This window comes from Branchiostoma floridae, chromosome 13 (genome assembly GCF_000003815.2).
Source record: "Branchiostoma floridae strain S238N-H82 chromosome 13, Bfl_VNyyK, whole genome shotgun sequence".
NCBI lineage: Eukaryota > Metazoa > Chordata > Leptocardii > Amphioxiformes > Branchiostomatidae > Branchiostoma > Branchiostoma floridae.
The window spans coordinates 1665441-1691087 of record NC_049991.1 but is presented as its reverse complement, the minus strand read 5'-3'; the positions used below and the strand labels follow the sequence as shown (position 1 = coordinate 1691087).

The following is a 25647-nucleotide window of genomic DNA, read 5'->3' as shown; positions in this document are numbered from 1 at the left end:
TTTCATAATAACTAATCATAATATTGTTACAAGACTGTAACTGTTGTTTCTTTTGAGCTGCAGCATTTTACCTGCTAGGGAGTTTATACCAGGGTAATATGAGCATATTAATAATAACTTCCCATCACTTGTCTAAGTAATACTAAAAAGGACCTAGGAATATCAAATACAGTCATATTATGACACTAATAGAAACACCTGTACCATAATCATGAAAACTTTTCCCTCATATAATAAACATTGTTCTTCATATTTTACAGCCTACTTTCTAAAAAAAAACATGGTTTTATATGAAAACTAATTCAATGAAATGAAGAAGCACGTACATAGAAATCAGACTGCTGTACAAAAGAAGAAAGAAAAAAAGACAAGGAAAAAGATCTTACAGTCTACATACAGGTGAGGCAGTTGTGTCAAATACAGGACAAAAACTGTCCTTCAAAGTTTTAGTAGAGAAATTTTAGCACTACGACTGGGACACACACAAGGCACAATATTTTCTCAGGTTACCACGGGAAACCATTGTATCCCACTCAACATACCTGTATACACTTTTCTACAACATCTATTTATAGACACAGTTAACATTTCTACAGTAACTGCAAACTTAAACAGGTTGTGTTGGCAATGAGGCAGCTCTAAATTTGGGAGACTCAGTGTTAGTTCAGGTGCTGAATATAAAAGGTATGAAGAATGTAACGGTGCCCTAAAGTGCACCAAGAATAGACTGTGCAAAGAACTAAAAATATCTGCGAGAAAAATTGGCACAGAGACAATCACATGGCCTATGGTCTATAAGCAAAGTAATTGCAAGGTTTTGGATACGCAACATTCTAGCACAACACTGTACGATTCTGCGGGGGGGTCACGAGAACAACAGGGCGCACGGACAGACCGACACGAGCGAGAGCTAGCACGTCACGACAGCGCGATGACAGAACGAGCTACCTTGAGAAGAAGGAAGAACATGAGAGCTCCTATGTGTTGGAGGTAGAGGAAGACTGAGAATGAGGTAGCAGCCTGGTGAGCCTGTAATGGCAGAAAACCACAGTCAGCTGAACATGGCACTCAATCATGCTGAACAAACGGTTAGCATCGACTTGTTAAGCAGAACTCAAGGTATTAGTAGTTTGTTGAAATACCCATGGTGGTGGTTAGGCAAAAAGCTGTTCGAGAGAAAGGGTCTTACAATTTCTGAGGGAAAAGTACAAGCTGTAGTGTGAATGACAACAGGGAAGCAAAAAAATTCAATTTTCAAGTCTTTTTTCTCTCAGGTATTAGGTCCTAATTCAGCAGGCCAGGGAGAGAGCTAAAAAAAATGACCTCAATCCTTGTATCTGTGAAACAAGTGAATGAATTTGTATGGCCCCCTCCCCATCATGTACAAGGAAAGAAAGGAGACTTTTGCATGCTGCTTTGAAGTACATGTACATCAATACATTAACACTGTGGTTTTGAAATGCCAAAAAACTCCCGAATACAAATGACCTGTACTCCAAAACATTAGTACATGTGAGTGGAAGGTGAAAATGGAGGTGAACCACCTCCCCCATTATTCGTCCATAGAAGATCATGTGTTATGCATCGTACATGTACATGTACATGTAAGTGTGTTTGCAAGCTGAAAAAAGTGCAAATAGCCATGATAGAGGTTTCTTGGTTGGAACTTGGTCCCAGGAGAACAGTTTGTATGGGAGATAGCCTGTTAAAGGGTTCTGGGCTCGAGCTAGCTTCTACGTAAATGTACATTTCTTTGCCCTGGATTCCTGGAAAACATCAAGGCATGTGATTGGGGTGGAACATTACAGTGTGGGGGGGGGGGGGGATTTATGACTGAAGTACAGGGCTGTCTACAGGACCCGTCCCTCCGTTTTGGGACAGAAATTTGCTTGTTTGGGTGCAATGTACATGTTTGCAAAGTTAGTCCCATATCATTCTTGAAGCCATAGGGACGGTGGGTTGTTATCCACTGTGTCTTGGGCACTGTGTTGGAAGGTGGAGCCCATTACCCTCTCCTTCCACTACCTTTGACCTCCCCAACCAAAGTCAGGTATCCATTTGTACACTTGTGTGGTCAGTGAGGAAAGTCGTGTTACATTGTGCCTTTCCCAAGGACACAAGATCGGCAGCATGAGAGGATGTGAACCCAGGACCTTTTGGTTCTGAGTCAAAAAGACTGCAATTATGCCCTCCTTTGGAGTACCTCATCCATCGAAAAAATCTAAACTAATGAATACATTCTTTCAGATTTAACAAAGAAAATGAACAACATCTAATCAGTAATACTAAGACATGTGAGTTGGATTGTGACCTCTATTCTTATAACAGAGCTGCACATGACTGGTTCATGGCCACTGAAAAATGACACATGTACTCTATAGCAAAACAAATCATAGTACATGTACCTTATGACGAAAAAACTGGTACCACAAACTGGAGAGCAAAAAAATATATCTAGTTTCATTTCAACCTCCTCGGTTCAAAGACAATTCACATTCACAATCTCTATTTTCTTTTCTTGTGCAAGGGAGATACACAGACAGCAAACCCACAATACAATGTATAATCATTGAATGTGGCATTAGAATGTATACACAATTATCTTTAACTATCTTACACCTCCTGCTTTCATCTTCTCTTGCCCCCCTCCCACCCCTTTTGGGTTTTCCCTGAACAGTGTTATCTCTATACTGCTGAGCTACCTTATCAGATTTGCTACTGGACTTCCTCTCGGACATCCATCTGTGTGTTTTACAGCTACAAGGTGTAGTTGTCATTTTTATGGCATGTGCTCGTATTTTCACCGCGGAACAAAGAGACAGTAATGCAGCATTGGCTGGCAATTTGTGCTTCCATAATGGTCTAAAAGGTCGATATGAAATATTGGAATTGGCTCTTGCCTTCCCCTCTGCATCCATATGAACAACATGCGGTACAAATGTACATGTCAAATCGTTTGATGGCCTACAAACTTATTACAACAGTACAATGTAAAAGCATGGTTATCAGTTCACCTTGCTACGCCATAATGTCTTGTTCAGATGTTCGCTTTTTTTAAAGATCTAAAAATGCAAGAAGGCTACATGAGATAAAACACTGCCAAAAGATGAGAGCAGGGCTCTAAAGCATGATTTCCCCTCAGATCTAAATGACTTACATGTCCAATATCTTGCCAACTAATGGTTTCAACTGTTCCTTGCAAAGAGTCCAAATGAGCTATAAAACTTCAACTTTTGACTTCTCAAAGAGATATCCTTTCAGCTCCTCACCGAGAACTCCTGCAAAAACTTTTCTTACTCTTAGATTGGATACGATTTGAACTGGGTAATCATGAAAAATAAGAAACTCAATTTGTATGGATTTACCGTAACGGAAAATACATGTATTGTTGGGTCTTTTGACTCCTCAAAGAGATATTCTTTTGACTACTCACTGAGAAACCTGCAAAAACTTTTCCCTCTCTTAGATTGGATACGATTCGAACTGGGCAATCGTGAAAAATAAGAAACTCGATTAGTATGGATTTATCGTAACGGAAAAGACATGTTCAATGTCTGGTCTTTTGACTCCTCAAAGAGATATTCTTTTGAATCCTTACTAAGAGCCCCTGCAAAAACTTTTCCTACTCTTCAATTGGATATGATTTGAACTGGGCAATCGTGAAAAACAAGAAACTCAATTAGTATGGATTTATCGTAACGGAAAAGACATGTTCAATGTCTGGTCTTTTGACTCCTCAAAGAGATATTCTTTTGAATCCTTACTAAGAGCCCCTGCAAAAACTTTTCCTACTCTTCATTGGATAAGATTTGAACTGGGTAACCGTGAAAAATAAGAAACTCGATTAGTATGGATTTATCGAAATGGAAAATACATGTCTGGTCTTTTGACTCCTCAAAGAGATATTCTTTTGACTATTCACTGAGAAACCTGCAAAAACTTTTCCCTCTCTTAGATTGGATACGATTCAAACTGGGTAATCGTGAAAAATAAGACACTCAATTAGTATGGATTTATCGTAACGGAAAATGCATGTTGAATGTCAGCACAGTGAAGATGAATGAAGGAACAGGTGTGGGCTAATTCCGATGGCGGATTGCCAACTTTTCCATGACCTCCCTCCTAGCCAATGTTGTGGTCCGCAGAGTACCAACTCTCCTCAATCATTGGACATGGTTGGCAGGCCTGCCTAAGGCCGGGTATGGATTTTCGGTTTTCTGCTAAAACAAACTTGTGACAAGACAAATTACATTGTCCGCTGATCTCCCAGAAGAAACTACGTGATGAGATACACAGAGAGTGGTCCGTGATGGTTTTACGATGAACAGATCACGATTGGTACAACAGGTTTGCCACAAGTTCTTCTAGCTGGAGGCTCTACGCCGGATTTATTTGACAGCATTAAATGCACCTTAGGAGGGCCGAAAGTACCAAGGGAAAAGCGGATAAAGGAACTTGTGACAAATTGCAGTAGAGCAGCAGTTTGCTGAATCATGCTGAATAGTTTTGGCTTCTAGAAAAGTTTTTTTGTTATTCTGGCCATCCAATACTTGAACATTAACACCTACATTGTGCACATATGTCATGTATCCCAATCTGTGGATTTATCTATCTAATACGACTTCCTATCATATCCTATAATTACATTAGACTAAGTATGTCAATACATAACTGAACACTGTGATTCAGAAGTATAACCAGCTCTACATAGGAATTTATTGTGTAACTCCTAATCTAAGCTTAAACCAAACAATTACATGTACCTTCAACAGTTCAGAATAAAATAGTCAAATACAGAATTGTAAAGACAAGACGAAACCACATTAACTGACAAGAACATTAAATTTGGAAACTGTCACACCAAAAATCAAGCCCTATTTCTTCAAAATATTCACACCATGCAGACAACATACAATGTCATGTAATAGTACATAACGTTACGAGCTCCAAATCAAACTTGTAAGATCCGACCAAAATCTCTGAGCAAAATATCTTTCATCAACTTTCCCCACATATACTAAAAATAGATTCAAAAGGGAGGATGGACACTCCATGACCAACCACAATAAAAATGCACTCAGACAGTGTAACAAAATAATTGTTCGAGAGAACATATTAAATAAAGACAGTGTAGCGGAACTATAGTGACCATAACCATAGGTATGACCTACATCAAAGAGGAGAAGACTCGAGGTACGATCAGAGAATCCTTGTTGTTGCGTTAATTTGAAACATAAACATACACATAGATTTGTACTCAGACAGTGTGACAAAAGAATTGTTAGAGAACAGAAATAAAGACAGTGTAGACTGGAACTATAGTGGCCATAACCATAGGTATGAGTCAGTATGACCTACATCAAAGAGGAAAAGACTCGAGGTAAGATCAGAGAATCTTTGTTGTTGCGTTATTTTGAAACATAAACATTACACATAGATTTGTAAGCTGAGTGCTACTTACATCTCGTCCAAAGAAGGAGAAATCAAGGTCGTCAATGTCGTCATCCTCCTCCATGCTGACCGGTGCGAAGCTGCGACTGTTCACGAGCGGCGCCGGTTTGGCCACATCCTGTTCTCGCTTTTGTTGCTGTAGCAGAGAAGAGACTGATTTCAAAGTGGCTATCAATCATAGCACAACTTACTTCAGTTTTTCATTTATATGATTCTGGAGATAAGAGAACATCCTACTCATTGTTCATGTATCACTTAGTAAACCTTTATCCGTGGGGTAACCTTTATCCGTTCTTTTTGAAAACAGCATTTCAGTAATCTCCAAGCAGATCCTACGGTGCCATAAGATAGTGTCAAAGCTGGCCAAGGAGTGTAGCCAGCTAAGTGAGTCAAACGGGAGTTTGATACCATACATTACGCACCATGGATCTGGTTGGAGATTAGCATTTCAGGACATCAATTTGAAGAATATACAAATGTATATTTTCAAATAGTTACATTATGTACTGCAGTATGAAACCATCATCTTTTGACTTGATGATTCCATTTTAAAAACAACCGATATACAATGTAAATTGCCCTGTGGATAAAGGTGGCTACATTCATCCTTAAATCAACAGTTACTGTTCATATTTGTATCATCCTCAAGTTATTGTCACAGTGGTTGAATTATATCAGAAATCATCACACAGCATGCAGTTCACACCAGCTGGTTCATACACATGTTCATAGCCATATCTCTAGTACTGTGTCAGTGTTAAATAGCGTGGACATCCATGATACTTGCCAAAGTCATCTTCACGAGCAGGTCCCACCCCATGCTCACAACTGACTGTTGCCTCTGCACCTTCTGCCTCTGTTGTGTCAGCGCGCCGAACGCGGCACGGCGCCACAGGCTGCTCGCACTAGACCACGCTCCCGGCGTCGTCGGTGTCGTGTAGTCTGTCGCCCCGTCAATGTCGTCGTATGGTGCCGGGACCATTCTTTGACGATGTGGCAGAGCGAGAGGGTCGACAATCTAGCGGTGCGTGATGCAAAACATGCAGAGAACACTCCAAGTCAGGCAGGCATGCAGCACAACCAACATTCTCTGCTATGCCAATGTCAATGTAATACTTATATCTGAGTGGTGATTATTCCAGTGTAAGGATGCAAGATTCATTAACAAAATTAAGCACACCCGGTTAGGATGACACTTGCTTTAGTTAGTCAAACGTTAAAGTACATGTTTGAATACACACTATATATCAAATATTCTTTAACGTACTAAATACTTATTTGTCAAGTTGACATAAATCCACAGTTGTACATAACACAGAAATCATTGTAAAATCTTTATCATTCTCAACTGTGCCATTGAAGGTTTATTCTTTGTTCTATAATAATAATCCCTCAACTTAGATATAATTTGGTGTCATATTTGGGTTTCAAAGAAAAATGACCATAAACCTTCTTGAAGCACAGTCAGAGTATACTGTTTCTGTACTGTTTCTTCAAAAACATGACTCTGTAAATGTGAACAGTATTTGGACCCACATGTAAAATGTCAGACGTATATATATCAGTTGTGATCATATTCACAGTTCAAAATAATACGCTTAAGAAAAAGAATGAAATTCAATTCAGATTTCTGTATGTCCATCAGCCTGTTGACCTTTGACCTTTACGCTTGACCTTTACGCGTACAATACCGACCTGCGGGAGCGGGATGGCGGCAGGGTCGGGCTCCAGGATCCTCTGGATGCTCTCCTCCTTGATCTTTCCATAGCGCCGGCTGGCGTGGCGTACCCTCCGCTGCGACCATCGCTTCTGTGTGTGGGTGCAGTCCTCCCCGATGCCAAAGAAGCTTTTGGTTCCCTCTGCAAATTTTCTATTGGGAATGAAAACACACAACTGCATCAACCGAGACGGGGGCCGATACCGACTGCCAAGCACCTTTGACCCTTTGCTGATGTCACACTTCCGTTCCAGATGTGTGACTTAGATTTTGGGTCATTTCAACTTGATAAGGATCAGAGGACTGATCAAAAGCTTGTGGGTAAGCCGTTTATTTTGTGCACGGATATAAAGTCTTAAAATTGTAACATAACTGGATCAGTTCTTAAATACATTTTACTACATGTATATAACAGACACTTGATACATGCACACCTTAATTTAGTTAGTATGAGGATTAACGCTGGTTCACCTTTATCCGGGAGGTAACCTATATTCATTGTTTTTAACAACTGGATCTAGGGATATCAAGTCAATGGGTGGTTGTTTATTTATTTTATTTATTGATCTTTAGGGTAGTCCCTTCAGTTAACGTGGTAACTGATTTCCAAGGGAGCCCTATAACAATAATAATAACTCAAAGTACAAAAGATAACTACAAACATAGGATTGAACATAACAAAGCAATAATCCAATTCGGGTTACTTTGTAAATCATACAAGCAACTTAGGAAAACTCAAAAGAATAACAACTCATAGTTAATAACAAAAACAACTCAAGATCACAAACTCATAGGGTCATTGAACGGTCATTGCGGTCAGACGTCAGATGTCAGTGCCATTTGTCCTGATCAATCGGACTGAACATAAGAAAGAAAAATCCAATTCGGATCAGTAAATCATATACGCAACTTACTAATAACAAATTTCAAAATAGCCATATTTTCAAACTTTCAAAATATATTTTCAAAATATTCGAAACCACCATCTGTTGACTTGATATCCCTAAAAACCCTGTTCTTAAAAACAATGGATTAAATATAGTGTATAGGTTACCCCACAAATAAAGGTGAATTAGCTTTACCTACTAGTAGTCTAGAAGTTAGGATGCTATGGGAGTATGTGTATCTGTAGCTGCACCTGTTCCTGCACCTGTAAGGTTAGCATTTGTAGCTGCAACACCTGTATCTAGGTTTGTAGCACCTACAAACTACTTCTACATGTATACCTGAACCCAGCCTTCATCTTCACCCTTCGCACCTGTTGTGGTACTATCTGAACATGCAGCGTGTATGGCACAAATTCTAGATCCACCACCTTCACCTAGCATCTTGAAACACCTGTACATTGTGCGTTACCTGCTTGCATTTGACACTGTGGAGTAGGTGGAATACTTCCGACTACGCGGGGTCTTAGGATAGCCAAACTGGAAGGACATGCGTGTGTTGTATCTACATTGTACCCGGACACAACAAGGAAAAGGTCAGATTACATTTTTGTATATTGTTCATAATAGAAACATACTAATTTGCTAGTCTTCACCACTGGGAAACACACTTCCGTCTAATAGTTATTTGGCTTACTAGTTTCAATTGTTAGTCTTTTACAATGGACCTCATACCACACTACGGCATACAAGGTTGCGAGTCATCATACATACTACACTGTATGTACATGCACATGGCTTACTACCACGTCAGTCTTCTGACACTAGTACTGGCCTAACACACTACACTACATGTACAAGGTTGCTAGTCTTAAGGACACTGGACTACACACTACACTATATGACTGTACATGTACATGGATTACTTCAGTAACCTCAAGCTTGTTAGTCTTTAACACTAGTACTGGCCTGACACACTAACATTGTACGTATATACATGGCTTATCAGGTTGCTAGTCTTTAACACCGGACTAGACACCACATGCCTGTACATGGCTTACTCCACATGCATGTAACGCTGGTTCACCTTTATCCGAGGGTAACCTATATTCAGTGTTTGTAAGAAAAAAAGCGTATTTAGGGATATGATGTCGACGGTATTTGGTTCAAATAGAAACATTTTGAAAATATTGCAAATTTGAAATCACTTTCTGCAGACTTACATGTAATACTCTTATAAATGTAAATGTGACGTTTTTTTAAGACAACGGATAAAGCTCACCCCACGGATGAAGGTGAACTAGCGTTACCTTGTTAGTCTTTAACACTAGCTGGAGAACTCTACTCTACTCCACTCCCCTTAAGTCTAAACACTATTAAACTAATGTTTTTATGCCCAGTGTCACCCCCATAAAAAACACCTCTAACTTGAGCATGGGTTTTTACCCTCCCTACCTGCTTGTATTTGACACTGAAGAGTAAGTGGAGTGCTTCCTGCTACGCGGAGTCTTAGGGAAGCGGAACTGGAAGGAACGGGACGTGGGAGCCGTGGGGGGTCTACCACACCACAGGAACATATCAGTTAGACAGACTTTAGGGCGGACAAGTTTTCTATCATCTAACATATTTTGTAGCTCATAAAACCACCATTTTGTAACTCATCAAACCACCTTGTTCACTTCGCTCACTCGGTGGTTTCATTCAGTGGTTATAAGTTATAGCAAAGGACCAGGCATTATGACACTATATACACCTTGGTGCTGGTCATTAACCCTTAATTCCCGAAGTCAATAGAGCAGACAAATAATTATCAAATACAGTGGCATCTTTGACAACTCTTATGCTAAATTCCTGCTCTTTAAGTTTTGTATGTTAGACCTACATTGTATGACAAAAAGTTAGCATGTAAATCTGCATAGTCATGTATATCTATGGCAAAAATATAGAATATCATGAACTTTCTGCAATGTGTAGTAATTTTCACAGCAAAGCCTAGGAGTGAATTGCATGTTAATGATAATATATAAAGTAATAATACTAAAACAGCTACCATCACAGTGACCTACACAATGTGGCACTGCACTGTAAGATTTGTGACAAAGTTACCTGAATCCACTCCTTCCATTTTCCTTTTTACTAATGGAAGAGGCAAGGAAAAAAGAGAGAAACAGACATACATGTGTAAGAAGACAACAGTCAGGCTACATGAGAAATGAAATAGGACAGTTTGGGCCCTACATTAAAGAGGAATTAAAAAAAAGACATAATATATAACAGCATGACATGCAAAACTGTACATATTCAAGGCAGTGATAATGTGTACCATCAATCTCTAAGCTGATGACGGGGTGAAAAATCGGCAGTCCTTATATTACATGTAGGGTGAAGAACTGTTAGAAAAGGCAGTCGGTAAATATCTACCACCCCACATCTGCTTGAAGACTACAAAATGTAAATACATTGTACATGTACTACAAATGTATGCTTAGTGGACTTCTCAATTGGACACTACCAAATGAAGTACCAACAAAGATACTCTTTGCTGACTATCTTTTAGTCAGTGCTCAGACCCAAATATGGTACGGACTAAAACACCACAATTTCATGCATAAGATGTCAAAGTCAAAGTCAAACTGTGCATGTACTTTTCTATTCATTACAACTTTTTTTATATGTATTGCAATGCAAATGCAGGGCAACTAATTATATCCATTGTATTTGAAAACTTAGTATTTAAAGATATCAAGTCAATGGAAGGTAGATTCAAAATAATTAATGACTATATTTTCAAGATATTACAATTTTAAACCACCGTCAACTTGATATCCCCAAGTGCTCTGTTTTTAAAAACAACGAACATACATGAACGTACATGTACAATGTAGATTACCTTGCAGATAAAGTCTTTACATGCAGAACTATAGCTAGGTTCTCAATGTAGAATCTCAGTTACCCTGGAATACCTGTACTTCTAGTACCAATTGAAAGGCAAATGGAGATAATAGTTGAATTTTTCCCTAGTATCCAATTTCTACTAATTACCTCCATGAAAAAATGGAGGTATAGTTTTGAGTGTGTCTGTCTGTGTGTCTGTGTGTGTGTCTGTGTCTGTGTGTTTGTGTTTCCAGATATTTGTGGACATCATAACTTGAGAACCTCTTGATGGACTACGATGATATTTTGTATGTGTAGGGGTGGGGAAGACGAAGGTCAATTTTGGGCCTCCTGGTGTGTGACCTTGGTACTGCAGCAGAACTTCCATTTTTTGTATCTTTTTAACCGGACATGCTATGGTCTTGATTTCTTGGTGGCAAATAGCTTTTGATGTAAGGAAGAAGTGGTGTATGTTTGAGCCCCCTAGCGGTTTTATCTGGAACTACAGGAGCATTTTTTTAGACAAAGATTTTGTTTGTCTGACTTGTATTACAACTTGTAGTTGTATTGGCAGCTCTACCCAAGGCTCTCACAAATCAATCCCACACATTCTGCCATGTCTGAGTTTTGCTCCGATGATCAATGACTTGGTCTACTTCCTGTACACGAGCAGTCCTGTACCATCAATAAATACATCCATACTTATAGCTGGTGGTCCCTGTAGATGCTCTGCGCCAAGCAAATGAGGCCTCCCTTTGCCAGAGCACGTATTGCTTAATCAAGTGGTAAATCTTAAGTTCATGTTGTTTCCAATCCTGCATTTTAAAACATTAATTGGAATTTTCAGGGCCGTTTTGTTGAACTTGAAGAGTTATCTTTCAAACCCTTACATCTCAGTAGATTTTTCGAAAGAAGCACGAGCTAACTAGTATAGTATACATTTAGAACATGTGCCTCTTGAAATTCAAGACCATAGTGTGTCCAGAAAAACGAAAGTTGCCCTGCAGTGCAACTACATGCCACTAGGGGGCCCAAAATCTAGTCAAGGGGCTTAATATCTTATGGAGACCTACTCTTGATGCCTCTTGAAATCCGAGACCAATAGCATGTTCACACATGAGTATATCAAAACCAGAAGCTCTGATGCAGTACCATAAAATGTCACTAGAGGGCCCAAAATCTAATGAGGTCTCACAAAGACCTACTAACACACCAAATATCAAGACAATACATGTAGACATTCTCAAGCTGTTGAATGGACAGACAACACTGAGGGATAGATAGCAGGTACTACGTACACAAAACCTCCATTTCACAGAGGTAACAAAATCATTAGATCCCCTACCTGCTAACAGTAGTTGAAGCTGTAGAATACTGTCTCTGTGTCACTGGCCGTGAAAACTGCCTCTGCGTGAAAGCGCTGATACTCCTTAGGAGGGGGCGCCCGCTACCCTTGGTACTCTCCAGGTTTGCAGTACCCCCCTCCACATCCAGGGGGTCTGCGGATGGCGGTCTGCTGTCGCCACCTTCCGCCATGTTTGCTGTTGTGTTGTTGTTGTTGTTTATAATCTGTTCCTATTTACACGATCTGTTGGAAAAAAAATTACATCATTAGAGATAATACAAAAAAAAAAAGACAAACAATAAAAATTCATTACTGTAGACAGTGCTAGACACAAGGTAATTGCAAAACGGATAACTGCACACTGTTGATTGCACCTAATTCCAAAATACCGTGGTGGTGCAGTCCTGCTGTATAACTTTGTTCTGTTGCACCATTCAGATAATTGCACGAAATGCACTGGCAAATGGAGTGTGCAATCAAAAGGCTTCTACTGCACTTTTCTCATTAAGAAAATCCCTGCAATCAACATTCTGTAAATCACAAAATGTTTGAGGTGGTGCTGTACTCTATCTATACACGTGTATGACCTCTTACAGTGAAATCACAACAGTTAGAATATGACATACACTGTTCTGTATCAGAATTCTTCAAACACCGCAAAAACCTCCTTTTTCATCCTCCCACGAAATGAAACCACCATGGAAGTAAATGCATTTCAAACCTTATCTTCCCCTCATTATGACATATTAGAAAATGTATATTAATTATAGTAATTATTGTATATCTCGATTGGTTCTATGCTACAACTTCTTTACCTTGACCTCCTTGAAAAATTAACGCCTTTATCCGCCATACGGCTTAACTATAGAGTACATGTATATCAATCCAATATTCCATGCATGAATGAAATGAAACAGCTCAAATGCACATTTCAGAATCATACAGATATCAATAAAACATCATATTCTGATATGTATATTCTAATAAAGTAACATGGAGCCATCAAATGCTTGCAATACCTATTTCTAAATGGACACAAACCTGGAGATCTCGACACAACCTGCACCAAGGTAGGATTCTGTTCAAAGCCAATTTTCAAACCTTTGCAAACGTGGCTATAGACTAGTCCATTTCAAACATACAGGGGGGAACATTAAGTTTTCTTTTGAAAATGAAAGAGTGACCACTGGGTTAATGTTAAATGTAATGCTAGTTCACCTTTATTCGCGGCATAACCTATATCTGTTGTACCTTAAAAACAGGATATTTAAGGATATCACATTGAAAAACAGTGTTTTCAAACTGCATTTCTTCCCAATACAATGTATAATGCAGTTTGAGAACACCGTCCGTCAACATGATATCCCGAAATACCCTGGGGTTATATACAACGGATAAAGGTTACCCCGTGAATAAAGGTGAACTAGCATTACATGGGTCCAAAATATGGTTTACAAAATGAAGGGGAAAGAGGGGAAAACAAAACCGTTTCCAACCACCCCTTTTGAAATTTTAAAATGAAACAATCTAAACCATTGGCATTGATTTAATGCTAGCGATGCCAGATTATGATGGCCTAAGCATTAAGTACCAGCAACATCTGTATGCTCAACTTGAATAAATCGTTAGGAGTTAAAAGGCTTGACCATTGAGGCCAATACTGTTGCGGCACCTTTTAATATCCCAGAGTGTTGAATGAACTAAATGTTACATTGTATACGTGTATGTTTGCTTGAATGTCAATGTGTGTCTGTGACATGGCAGAGAGGATACACATGTACAAACTAACAAAGGCACTTTATCTAGTATTTCTATTCTTTAACTATGAAATGTTTCTGAACAACCGTGGACTTGTACCTCAGAATAGCTAGATTACCATGATTCACCCCTTGCTTTACAAAGAGAGAAGCCTTTGATGGAGTACGCGACGTGAGATGATTTAATGCAACATGTGCATAGTGGCAGTATCAACAGTTACAGTGTATTGGTGAAAAACGGCAACTGTAGAGTATTTGGCTCAAAGTCTACGAATAATATCTGTACTAATTGTAGTAAAGTTTAAGATAATAGCAGTACATGTAATAAATGCAATACATCTCCAACCAACACCATGAAAGAAGCAACTGTGTAGTATTTGGCTCAAATTCTACGAATAACATCTGTACTACATTGTACATGTAATTGTAGTCAAGTTTAATGGAAATACATCTCCAACCCACACCATGCAAGAAGAATACAAATCCTTACAATCCCAACAAGATATCAAAACTGGAAGTCCTGCTGCAGTACCATGGCCTGACCATCTGCCATAGGGGTCTTATCAAATACTTTGATTTTGCCACTTACATACATGTACATATTATACCAAATATCATAAAGATACATCCACAAATTCTTGAATTATACTGTTCAAAAACACACTCAAAAATAACACTAGTTCACCTTTATCTGAGGAGCAACCTATATCCGTTTGAAAAAAATGATATCTTATTTTCTAGCAGCATCGGGATATGAAGTTGAAGGATGGTTTCAAACTGCAATATTTTGAAAATATCACAATTATATGAAACCACTGTCTGCCCTTTGGATATCCCTAAATACCCATGTTTTTACAACAACAGATATAGGTTAGCCCACGTATAAAGGTGAACTACCCGGTAGCGTTACACAGCCCTGAAACCATATATATGGACCTTTCTTGGCCAAGGTAATTATTGTAATGAATTGAATAGTAGCAGGGAGACTGTCCTTGTGGGGTGTCTTCCCCATTGCCTGGGAGGTAGGCGTGTTATAAATGGCTTACAATCTGCAGCCAAGCGTTACCAGACATTGAGCCACCTGTAATCGACGCCTCTGGGTAGAGACGTCCTGCCCACGTCTGCGAACGCGGCCTCTACAGGTTAGGGATAGGCCATCCGTCATTCGTAACTGGTAATTCTTTACACTTAGAACTCTTTTCAGATGCACTGCATATAAATGTAAATTAAATACATAATTGTATGTACGGCTGCTTGCTGGTTAAACCAGTGCTAGTACAATATCGCAAAACAAATTAATTCATTTTGGGATTTATTTCTACATGTGTATAGGACTGGTTTAGGTTTAAAAGACCAGAATACCAAATTGAATGTACAAATGTACATGTACTAGCACTCAAATTATACAATTTTGCTAGTTTACCTTTAGCCGCAGGGTCCACAATCTTTTTTAAAAACAGGGTACTAGTACGTACAGTATTACCACAGTAATCACAAAGTCATGTAGGTTGAAGGGCAGTAGTGGTTTCAATTTTTAAAACCATTCAAATTAACTATAAACTTGATGTCCTTAATAACCATTTTCTAAGAAGCCATAAAATTTTAATGCACATTGTATAATAGGATCACTATTGAGAAAAACGTTTTTACCAACGGCAATACAGGTATTTTTTTGCAAGTCAGCAATTTCATTTCACCCAATAGAAAGCTTCCCACAACAATACCATAAAGAGTACAGGCACAATCCTTTTTGTATAATACTTATTTGGGTTCAGCTTATTAGGAGTTCAATGAAAGATCCAACAAGCCTTAACAGAATCAAACAGAGAATTAAATGTTTGGGAAAAAGTAAAGATGGTACGTATACCTGGGGTGTTTGTCAACATTTTAGAAAGACTCTTACGAATCACGAAACCGAATGAATTTGAATTATTACTTCTTTTAGTGGATTCTGCCAAGGGTTCTTATATTAAGTACTGTCTTCATAAAACTACATACTTTATTGAAAACCTATCACCATTGTGCCAGTAACCTTCGGGTCACCTCTATACCACGTGAGAAGGAACACCACAGACAATCTCGCCCTTGGGGGGAAGTCGCCGCCATAAAACCGTTCCCAGCGGCTCGCGAATTATTGCGCCATATTTATGGGGTTACTCTTTCATGTGCCCCCTTCTATCGGGTCTGTAGCCTATGATTTGTTACGGCCGCCTAGTTTAGCTTTGAGCGCTGATGCACATGTAGAGTGCTCCCCTGTCATTGGCTTAAAATATGCCGCGCCGAGGAAACGCGGTCAAAAGAGCACCCGTGGGGAAATGCGTATCTACCGTGCAGTATTCGGACGAAGTTTGTGGCAAAATTTGCAAACATAAAAGCTTTTAGAAAGCATATTATTCATCATAATTATCATTTTCTCTAAGTGAATCCTGGCAAGGGTTACTAGAATAAGTATGTACCATAACAGGGCTTCTTCATTCTTCCTTCAACTTTAAGTTGATGAATATGTTAATTAAGACATCTCTTTCAAGGTATGTATTGAAGTGTATATTGAGCAATCAAAACAAAAAAGTAACTGTTTGGGTCATTTTTCTTGAAATGTTAGTTAGTTAGTTGTACAAATGTCAAGCTGACTGGAGATTTTAAAATTCAGAACATTTATGGTTTTGGTGCCGAAATTCTACAATTAATGTTACTATGTAAGTAACAAGAGCAGGCTTTCAGCCTGACATGAGTCAAGGCGTCATTTGGACACACTGTTCTAATAATATAAGTAATTGGACGCACTAGATGCACTGAAGAAGCCCTTACACTGGGGAGCAGATCCTCTGACAAGCATGAAATTCTGATTGACCAGGGATGCCACTAGGTCACAGTTGAAGATTGCTGTCATAGAGGTCAAATTACTGTCAGAGGTCACAGTCTTCAACTGTCTCTGACAGTAATTTGCCCTTTAGGATACCTCAGAATAGGTATTCCAACGCTACCGCGAAAACGTCCTGCCGCATGGCGATCGGTAAATTTCTTACCATCTTCTCACACTCGCGGCACAAAAACTACTCACTCCTAGAGGCATATTTACCCATGAAAATAAAGCATATAAGTTTCTCTTTCGTGTGATATGTTTGTTCGGTCTGTTAAATGTCCAAAACGCCAAAAATTTGCCGATGAAAACGGCGCGCCGTGCGCCGCTCGGCCGGGGTTGGAAAACACGGGCCCGAAACCTCCCCCCTCCCCCAGCTCGCTACGCTGCGTTCACGGCGCTTGCGCATCGCCGTCTTAGACCGCAGCAGAATGAAAGTAGTGTCATTGCAAAGAGCAGATTACGAGCTTTAAAATGATACCGGTGACAGTTGTCAACTTTTATTTTTTGCCGGTAAAAATTCCACTTGAAGTGATTGATCGATGTTTAATTGTAAAAATCTCCGCAAAAATTTTATTTTTGCTGGTTGTCACCCCTGTCCAAATGACGACAAAAAAATAGGCTACGTTTTGATGTAATCGGCATGTCTATTGCATGCACGCCGGCGGATCGCGGAGCTTGTTTTCCTGGCGAGGTCGGCCTGAGCGCCCTGTGTTTGGCCGGCCGCGCGATCCTGACGCGCCGAACTTCGGCCGCGCGCCTCTTACAAATAGAAGTTATGTGACTGAAGCGGCACAAACAGATCCTTTTCGACGCTATAGAGCAGGAATTTCCAGGTAAAATACTTTGATGAATTTTTAGTGTCTGTAAATTGTAGGTTTGTATTGGGATGGGGTACTTTTGTGTCCTCAAGGAAGAAAATGTTTTCTTTGTTTTTGTTTGTTTTGACCATTTTTTTTGTCTATAGACAATGCTAGCAATGCAAAATCATGTCTTTATCCATGTTTCTAAGTCATGAGACAATGTAAAACATTACAGTTTTAGATTTGTTAATCATTCTATTTCTTTCTTTCTTGTTATGTGAAATTGGCCTTGTGAATCATAAATTTTCTTGCCTTGTTCCAAGTTCAAAATACTGGTCTATTTTTTTTACTTGTTGAACTTGAGGCAACCGTGGCCCCCGGTTAGGGGTCAGCCGGGGAACCTATGCCCAAATTTTTCAAAATAGATAATTTATGGTATTTTCAATACCGTTAGTATTTGTGTGAATCATTTCTTGCCTTGTTCCAAGTCCAAAATACCACAGAGTATTTTTTTACTTGTTGAACTTGAGGCAACCGTGGCCCCCGGTTAGGGGTCAGCCAGGGAACCTATGCCCAATTTTTTTAAAAATCAAAATAAATAACGACATTTTCAATATGATTATTTGTGTGAATCATTTCTTGCCTTGTTCCAAGTCCAAAATACCATGGTGTATTTTTTTACTTGTTGAACTTGAGGCAACCGTGGCCCCCGGTTAGGGGTCAGCCGGGGAACCTATGCCCAATTTTTTTTCAAAATAAGAAATCAATGGTATTTTCAATGACATTGTTATTATTCGTCAAATCATTTCTTGCCTCGTTCCGAGTCCAAAATACCAAGTGTATTTTTTCACTTGTGTGGCCACCTGTTCTAAGGTCTGCCGGGGAAGCTATGCCCAATTAAAAAAGATACTTATGGCATTTTCATTTCATTGTGAAGTAAGTTTGTTACAACCAGATTGTTCAGGTTAGTGCTCTTTGTGCCATGTGGCATTTTGTTTGACTTTGCACGTCTGGATTATTTTGTTAAGTAAAGATCATAAATCTGCAGTACTTACCTGCAATATTATATTCTTGTCTCTACAGTTTGGTAATGGCGACCTCCAAGACAAGCCCACTTGGTACCCAGGTTCAGTCGTAGAAGATGGTGCAGAAGCAAATTGACACTTACTGACTTACCTTCATCCATCCGGTTTTGGGAATTTATCTAATCTTAATCTATTTTAACTTCAAATCTTCTTGATGCATTATATAGAATTCAGTTACATGCATGTGTCAGTCTGATTCTTTCTTTATAACCACTTTATTACGTCATACAAAAGAACTGTAACTACAAATCACCGTAGTGATGGTGTGGTACTTGGGTAGGACGTCTTCGCCGCAGAAAGATGACCATCATCGTTCATCACCATGGTAGACACAATAATAAAACTAAAAGTTTAATTGTTTATTAGGAGGAATATTCTATCTAATCCCAGATGTGGCTGATAAAAGACTAGCAGAGAAAAAAACTTGAAGAATGTAGGTTGTAGTACCAATAAGTAGAGCGAGATACGCATGTATTGGATGGTGTAGGACAAATGTAAAGTTGACAAGTTAACTAGTTGTGCTGCCAATTTAACTAAATAAAAGTGTTAAGTTTGTTAAGAAAGCACAGAACAGTTAGTGCCACAGAAAATGATAAGTAGGCCTGTTTTTTTGTGCAAAACTTTGTGTACTTTCTATGATACCGTTGATAATTACTGATTATAAGAATTATCGGGAAGTAACACATCCAAATTCCAAGAAATCTATGTACATTTACAGAAAATAGCCTGTACGTGACCTTGAAAAATGTTTACCTTGTCATCATAAGTTCAGTGTTTACATTGTCTATCTATCATTATTTTATCTCTTCTTCTTATAGTACTAACATCTGTCATGTATTGTGCAAGTGTGAACTTATGCTAATGATGCAGAGTAACATTGTGCCTCATCAAATAATGCGAGATGTTCATGCAATCTTACCTTTGACCTTGACCAAGTTGACCTTCTTATTAAAGAAGTTACCATAGTTGACATTCTGTGGATGTGACATTCTTTGGTAATAGGAAATAACATAATGCTGTACATTGTAAAAGTATATTAAGTACCGGTACTCGGTCTAGTACAGTGCACCGTATAGTATACTCACCCGCAAAATACCATAGAACGCAATCAAAAATGTGTGTATATATACCCAAATTTACTCCTTTTCTTATGAAGTACAGATAACATGACTGTTATTGTGTAAAAGAACACCAGTTAGTGCTGTTTTATGTGAAATATTGGAAGACATGGTCATTCCTGTCAAGAGATACAAGTGTGTAAACTTTGGAGGAATTTTCCTTCCCCAGGGGTCAAAGGTCACGCTGCCACCTGAGTAATTTGTTGCAAAATGCATACTTTGACCCTGTGTAAAAACATAATAAAAAGATATTAATGTCTGGAATCCTGTAGAATATTTCTATGTAGTGCATATTACAAGTAAATAAGATAAAATAAGCTTTTCAGCCTTCACTTACCTTTTTATCACCCCTTAAAAAAGCTATTTTGTTAATTTTCGTAATTTATCGCGCGGCCGGCCGTCTCGGAGGGCTGATTTTGGAAACTTCAAGGAGCCATATCTCAACAACCGCTTATGATATTTGCTTCATGTAAAAAGCATTTTAATTCTCTTTATTAGCTCTTTCAGAAACAGTAAAAACTAATATTGTATTGTACTTTTGAAATTTTGGTTGGAATACCTACTCAGAATGCACCATTAAAAGTTAAAATTCTCTCAAACCCTAAAATATGGAAGGTCAATGCCCCCTGACCCTGATTTCAGTCACTAAGAAATTTGGTAATGATAAAATCCTAGCTAAAAGCCTGAACAAGGCTAACGGATACCATCATCCTTATTCATCAACTGAAGGCAATATTTATGATTTCTGTGATCAATATTGCGAATATAGTTTCTGGGGGTGAGAAAGGTTATCATACAATATGGATTGGCCTACTTAGATAAATCCGTTTCTTGACAGTTTGATACAGGGTACCCTGCCAAACATCCATACACTCCAGCTCTCTTTACTAAATTACCTTAATATGCAATACACTGTACGTGTATAAAATTAACAGTGCTTGCATGTTAACATAACAGGTTTATTGCCTTGTGCTTTAATTCATTGGAAGTCAAGATCAAAGTTAAGCTACAAGAATGATGAACATTAATATCTTTGATGGAAACGCCGGTTGGGATTATTTGCATGAAATTGCCATCATCAATATGGTTCTGTAATTATCATATTTTTATCAACTTGCCACTATGCAAGTTCTCACTGGCTCTTCTTGGTTATGATGCTAATATTCTATACAACAGGTGCAAAAAACAAAAAAAGTCAAATGTGACATTCATTGATCAAAGTAATTGAAATGTACTTTGGGCTTGAAACCAATGTTTTCTCAATTTATGATTGTGTAGTAATAAAAACCTCAGTCACCAAGCCTAACTAAATCGCGCTCCTAGCAGCCAGCCCTACAGTTGACGCCCTATAGGAGTGAGGGATTGCGTAAACACAGGCTATCAGTCACCAACCTACACACATTACATCTAACAGTAACACTATGACAGCAGCAAGAAAGCAATTTTGAAAAGTCATTTGATGCTTGATTATAAAAGCAGCATGGAGCAATTTTCAACCTTCACTGGTTAGAGGCATATTTTATTTACGAGCCAACCTTACTGTTTGCGATTAACAGTCAGCAGGGATTTCATATTGTTTTGGTAGCATCAATTTCTTTTGTTTGTGAACAATATTCCTTGATTTCTGAGTGATAACGTTATCTGTTGATTTGCATGGACACTTTTATATAATAATTAATATTACCCATAAATAGGCCATTGTATTTTCATCTTGACAATCATGGAAACAATATATTAATGCTGCGGTTAGATAGGAAATACATGCATGTGTTTCGTATATCAATTTGGAATAAATATACATAATGCATGTCACATTGAACACTTTCCAAAACATTTGGTGTACAGGGCAGTGCCCAACTATTTTCTTTCATACTTGGGCCACTTAAATTTAAAACAATGTCTCAAATGAAATGTAGTCAGAATACTGATGAAATATAGCATCATGGGTAACATTATTTCCTGACAAAAAAGTGACTGCAAAGCAAGGAAAGCTGCCAGGGGGCCCAAAAAATTGACCCTGCCGTGCGTTTTCCCAACACCTAACCATGTACCAAATATCATCACTTCACTATGAAGACATTTCAAAGTTATACTGACCTAAAAAATGCTGAAACACAAACAGACATAGAGAGACAGACAGACTCAAGCACACACAAACATATATGTACAAACATACAAACACACACACGCGCAAACAGACAAATTGAAAACAATACCTGCATACATGTATCTAATGGAGCTATGAACACACACCAAGACAAACAAATATACACACATTATCATGGAAGCTCATCTGTGTTGGTACATGTAGTTATCATAGTACAAAGCTAAACTTTCTTCCAACACAAAAAAAGATCATGTGTCCGTAACTCACGCAAGTTTATGTTCAGTGATTGGTCATCAGTATTGATCCTGAAGAAGGCGATAGTGGTCGTTGAAAGTTTGATCCGAGTGTACTTTCGCGTTGGAAGACAGTTCAGCTTTGTACTAAAACATACACACAGACTGAAAATGATACATCCTTTTTCATGGAGGCAAAAATATGCAAGCCTTTAATGCCCCGGGCCTGCCAGATTGAGATATCACGCTCCCCTATTGTAATACGCCACTCAAGTACTTAGGAAGATTAGTACGGTCATACGTCTCTGTCGCGCAAGAAACTTCAACAACGCTGAGAAATTACTGCCAACATTTGCCAACATTTATAGATGGAATGGCTACCGGATATTTACGAGGAAGTACGCAGGCTAGCGAACTTTGCATAGGAGTAAAAAGTATCTTCTGACTTTGCAATCTTTATTGCCCACCCACCATATTTTGTCAAAGACACATAAAAGGCCTGCATGCAATACCAGTACTTTAGAAAAGGTATAAAACATATATATGTAGCTGATATTACCTTACACTACTCATAGATCAAGATTTAGACTAAATAAAGTTACATTATAGAAATCTAAAAAATCACAATGTCTGTCTATTATATCATAATAAAACTTGCAAAATATCATAAAATAGATGCCATTATACAAAACCATGTAGGTATAAGAGATGGTTTATTGCCTGTATATGGGGGTGAAGGGTATCGAATGCGCCATATGGTAAATAACAAGCTCCATATAAAAGATAGGTCTTGTCCCTGGAACGTTACATGCAAAGAACCTAGGAATGCTGTGAACTTTACTTTATTAGGCCACACTTATTCAATTTGTTGCTTCTCGAATTCTGCTGTCCTACTTTTCCCAATTTGAAAAAAAAAATTTAAAAATGGGCCACAACTCCCATTGACAAATTTTCATTGTTCTCCTGACTCCCAAATAAACTATGGTCCTCAAATTTCAGTGCCTGTACTTATTTTGGACAGTATGTGTATCAATTTTTTCAAAATTAGGGTATTGCTAATCAGGGGCCACCCTAAGTAGTAAATATTGATTTGTTGCATAAAATGTGCCAAGGAAACCAAAAACTTATTATGTAACTTGAGTAAATTCCTCGATTTCTCTACCCCAGACTTCTTGTAAAAACTTTCTTTTTCGACCTGCCTGTTCAATTTTTTTTTAAATCGAAGAAGCAACAAATTAAATTGGTGTGGCCTGAACCAGTCTCATATCAAACGGCACAACAGAACTTTTTGTTTCGACCTGCCTGTTCAATCTTTCTTTTAAATCCAGGAAGCAACAAATTAAATTGGTGTGGCCTTAACCATGTTTATATCAAACGGCACAACTGCTGTATTTTATGCGTGGCTTGTATAGCTACCTTTACGACTTTCATGTCATAAACTACACCCTATAATCTGGAAAAGTCCCGAGTTCTTATCTCTTCATACAGACAGCCTACGTAGTACCAAACCACAATAAAAACTTGGTAATCTCAGCACCGGTGGGTGTTCCATAATCTGAAAAGCACTCGGAAAGTCATTGAGGTAGTGTAATTTGCTCTTGACATCTTAACCCCCACTTGTCATTACTGCATTGCGATATTATTCATAATCATATCTGCAAGTTGAGGGACAGCTGCCAAGGGTGGTTCTAGAATTGCGGATAAAGGAGAATGTGAGATCGTGTGGCGTAATCGACAGCACTTTGGACTCAGGCCCATTAGAGGTCCTGGGTTCGAAACCTGCTGTGTCACCCATCTTGTGCCCTTGGGAAAGGCACTTTACACGACTTTCCTCACTTCACTCAGGCAAAAATGAGTACTTAGCTTCAGCTAGGGCTGTCCCTGGGATAGGATGTTAAATGGAGGTCCCGTGTATGAGTTTTTAAGAGTCACACCTTGACTTGAGCACATTAAAGAACCCACCGCACTTATCAAATTTCCTGATGTGGGTGGATCATACTTACAATTGGGGTACCTTGTGTACGAAAAAAGGAAAAATTCTAGATGAAAGGAATCACTTCTTATCAGTTACAGGAGAGTTTCTTTCCAATTCCCATAAAACATTTGATTAATTTGACTTCATATTGTACTATACAAAGAACTGACAGCAAAAGAAAGTGGGAATGCCCAAAACTTGAAAGGTATGGGGAAAGAAGGCGGCAACATTGCTATTATCACAAAGAAATACATTTGAAAGTGTTACACTAGTTTGCCTTTATCTGCTGGGTAACCTATATATATATCCATAAATTGCTTCTTCAAATAGGGTATTTAGAGATATTAAATCAATACTTGATGGACATTGGTATCAAATTGCAATGTTTTATCAAATACTGCACCTTGAAACTACCGAACGTTTGCTGACTTGAGATCCCCATACCCTGTTCTTAAAAACAATGGATATAGGTTTAACCCCAGGCCCTGGGGCCATGAAAAGAGGTGGACTAGTCTTACCCCTTAATCTAGAAAGGAACTCTATGTCACCAACTACAGCAGACTGAAAACTTACTACCTTGCAGCTATGAGTTAGGACAGGCATGTGGCTTATGATAAGCTTTTAGCATTCTGCTCGGTTACCGAGCCAAACGGCTCTCCATTTTGCAGAACATTTTCAGCTTGGGCAGTTTTACTGAGTCCTTTATCGATCAGAACAGTCGTAAAATAAGGAGAGGACATTGGAAAGTTTGCCAAGTTTATGCAAAAAATACGACATGCCAGTGTCTGACCTGGAAAGACGCAAGCAGAGAAGCGAAAACTTGTTGCCCACCAAGTTTGGTCATCAAGCAACGCCCACAACTGAATCCCCGGGGAATGGCTTTATAACTTAATTAATTTTCATCCCAGTCTATGCATACTGATGTAGGTACTTAGTTCTAACGATTTGTGGCGACAGTTGCCATAAAAGAGGATTGAAAACTCATAAAAGTCAGCCGTCCAAAGCATTGAAAGACGCATGCACGCCCAAACCTATAACCTCTTCCACCATGTTTGCTGTACGCCACTGTCTGTAATTTCACGGAGGGCAGGCTTGCCTTTGTGAGAGTCTAAGCCCTAAATGAGATCAACTGAGAATAGTGTGAAGATTGTGGTAGAATTGATACGTTGGCACTCCGGGCTTTTGTGCAATTAGGCATGCAACAAGCTTACTACTCGGACGTCGTAAATTCTCCCGCTGTCTCAACATCCTGAATCAATATTTCAAGCGGGCAAAAAGCGGGAGAGGTCATCATTGGGTTATCTGACGACACAAAAAAGAAATATTTATCTGACGAGAAGGAAATAACCATCTGTTCATGACGACTGGGCGTTAAAGGGTGAAACTTCTATTAGTTACATTAGCAAGAGAGATGTAGATCGAAACTTTTAAAGTACCA

General features: G+C 38.8%; 1 protein-coding gene across 7 annotated transcripts in view; it reads right to left on the bottom strand.

Annotated features, from left to right (window-relative positions):
* LOC118428720 (inactive rhomboid protein 1-like) overlaps positions 1–25647 on the bottom strand; it is an 81726-nt gene that overhangs the window by 21205 nt on the left and 34874 nt on the right. For 2 of the 7 annotated variants that reach the window (XM_035838873.1, XM_035838872.1), the window contains exons 2-7: positions 12272–12514; positions 9508–9609; positions 8525–8617; positions 7147–7321; positions 6239–6469; positions 5462–5587 (exon numbers count right to left, since the gene is read on the bottom strand). In XM_035838873.1, the coding sequence (XP_035694766.1) occupies positions 5462–5587; positions 6239–6469; positions 7147–7321; positions 8525–8617; positions 9508–9609; positions 12272–12462 (918 nt within the window). In that variant the 5' untranslated portion in view covers positions 12463–12514. Of the gene's footprint in view, positions 1–948; positions 1030–5461; positions 5588–6238; positions 6470–7146; positions 7322–8524; positions 8618–9507; positions 9610–10158; positions 10189–12271; positions 12515–25647 lie in introns of all 7 variants that reach the window. The other 5 variants (XM_035838870.1, XM_035838877.1, XM_035838874.1 and 2 more) reach the window with 5 other exon arrangements.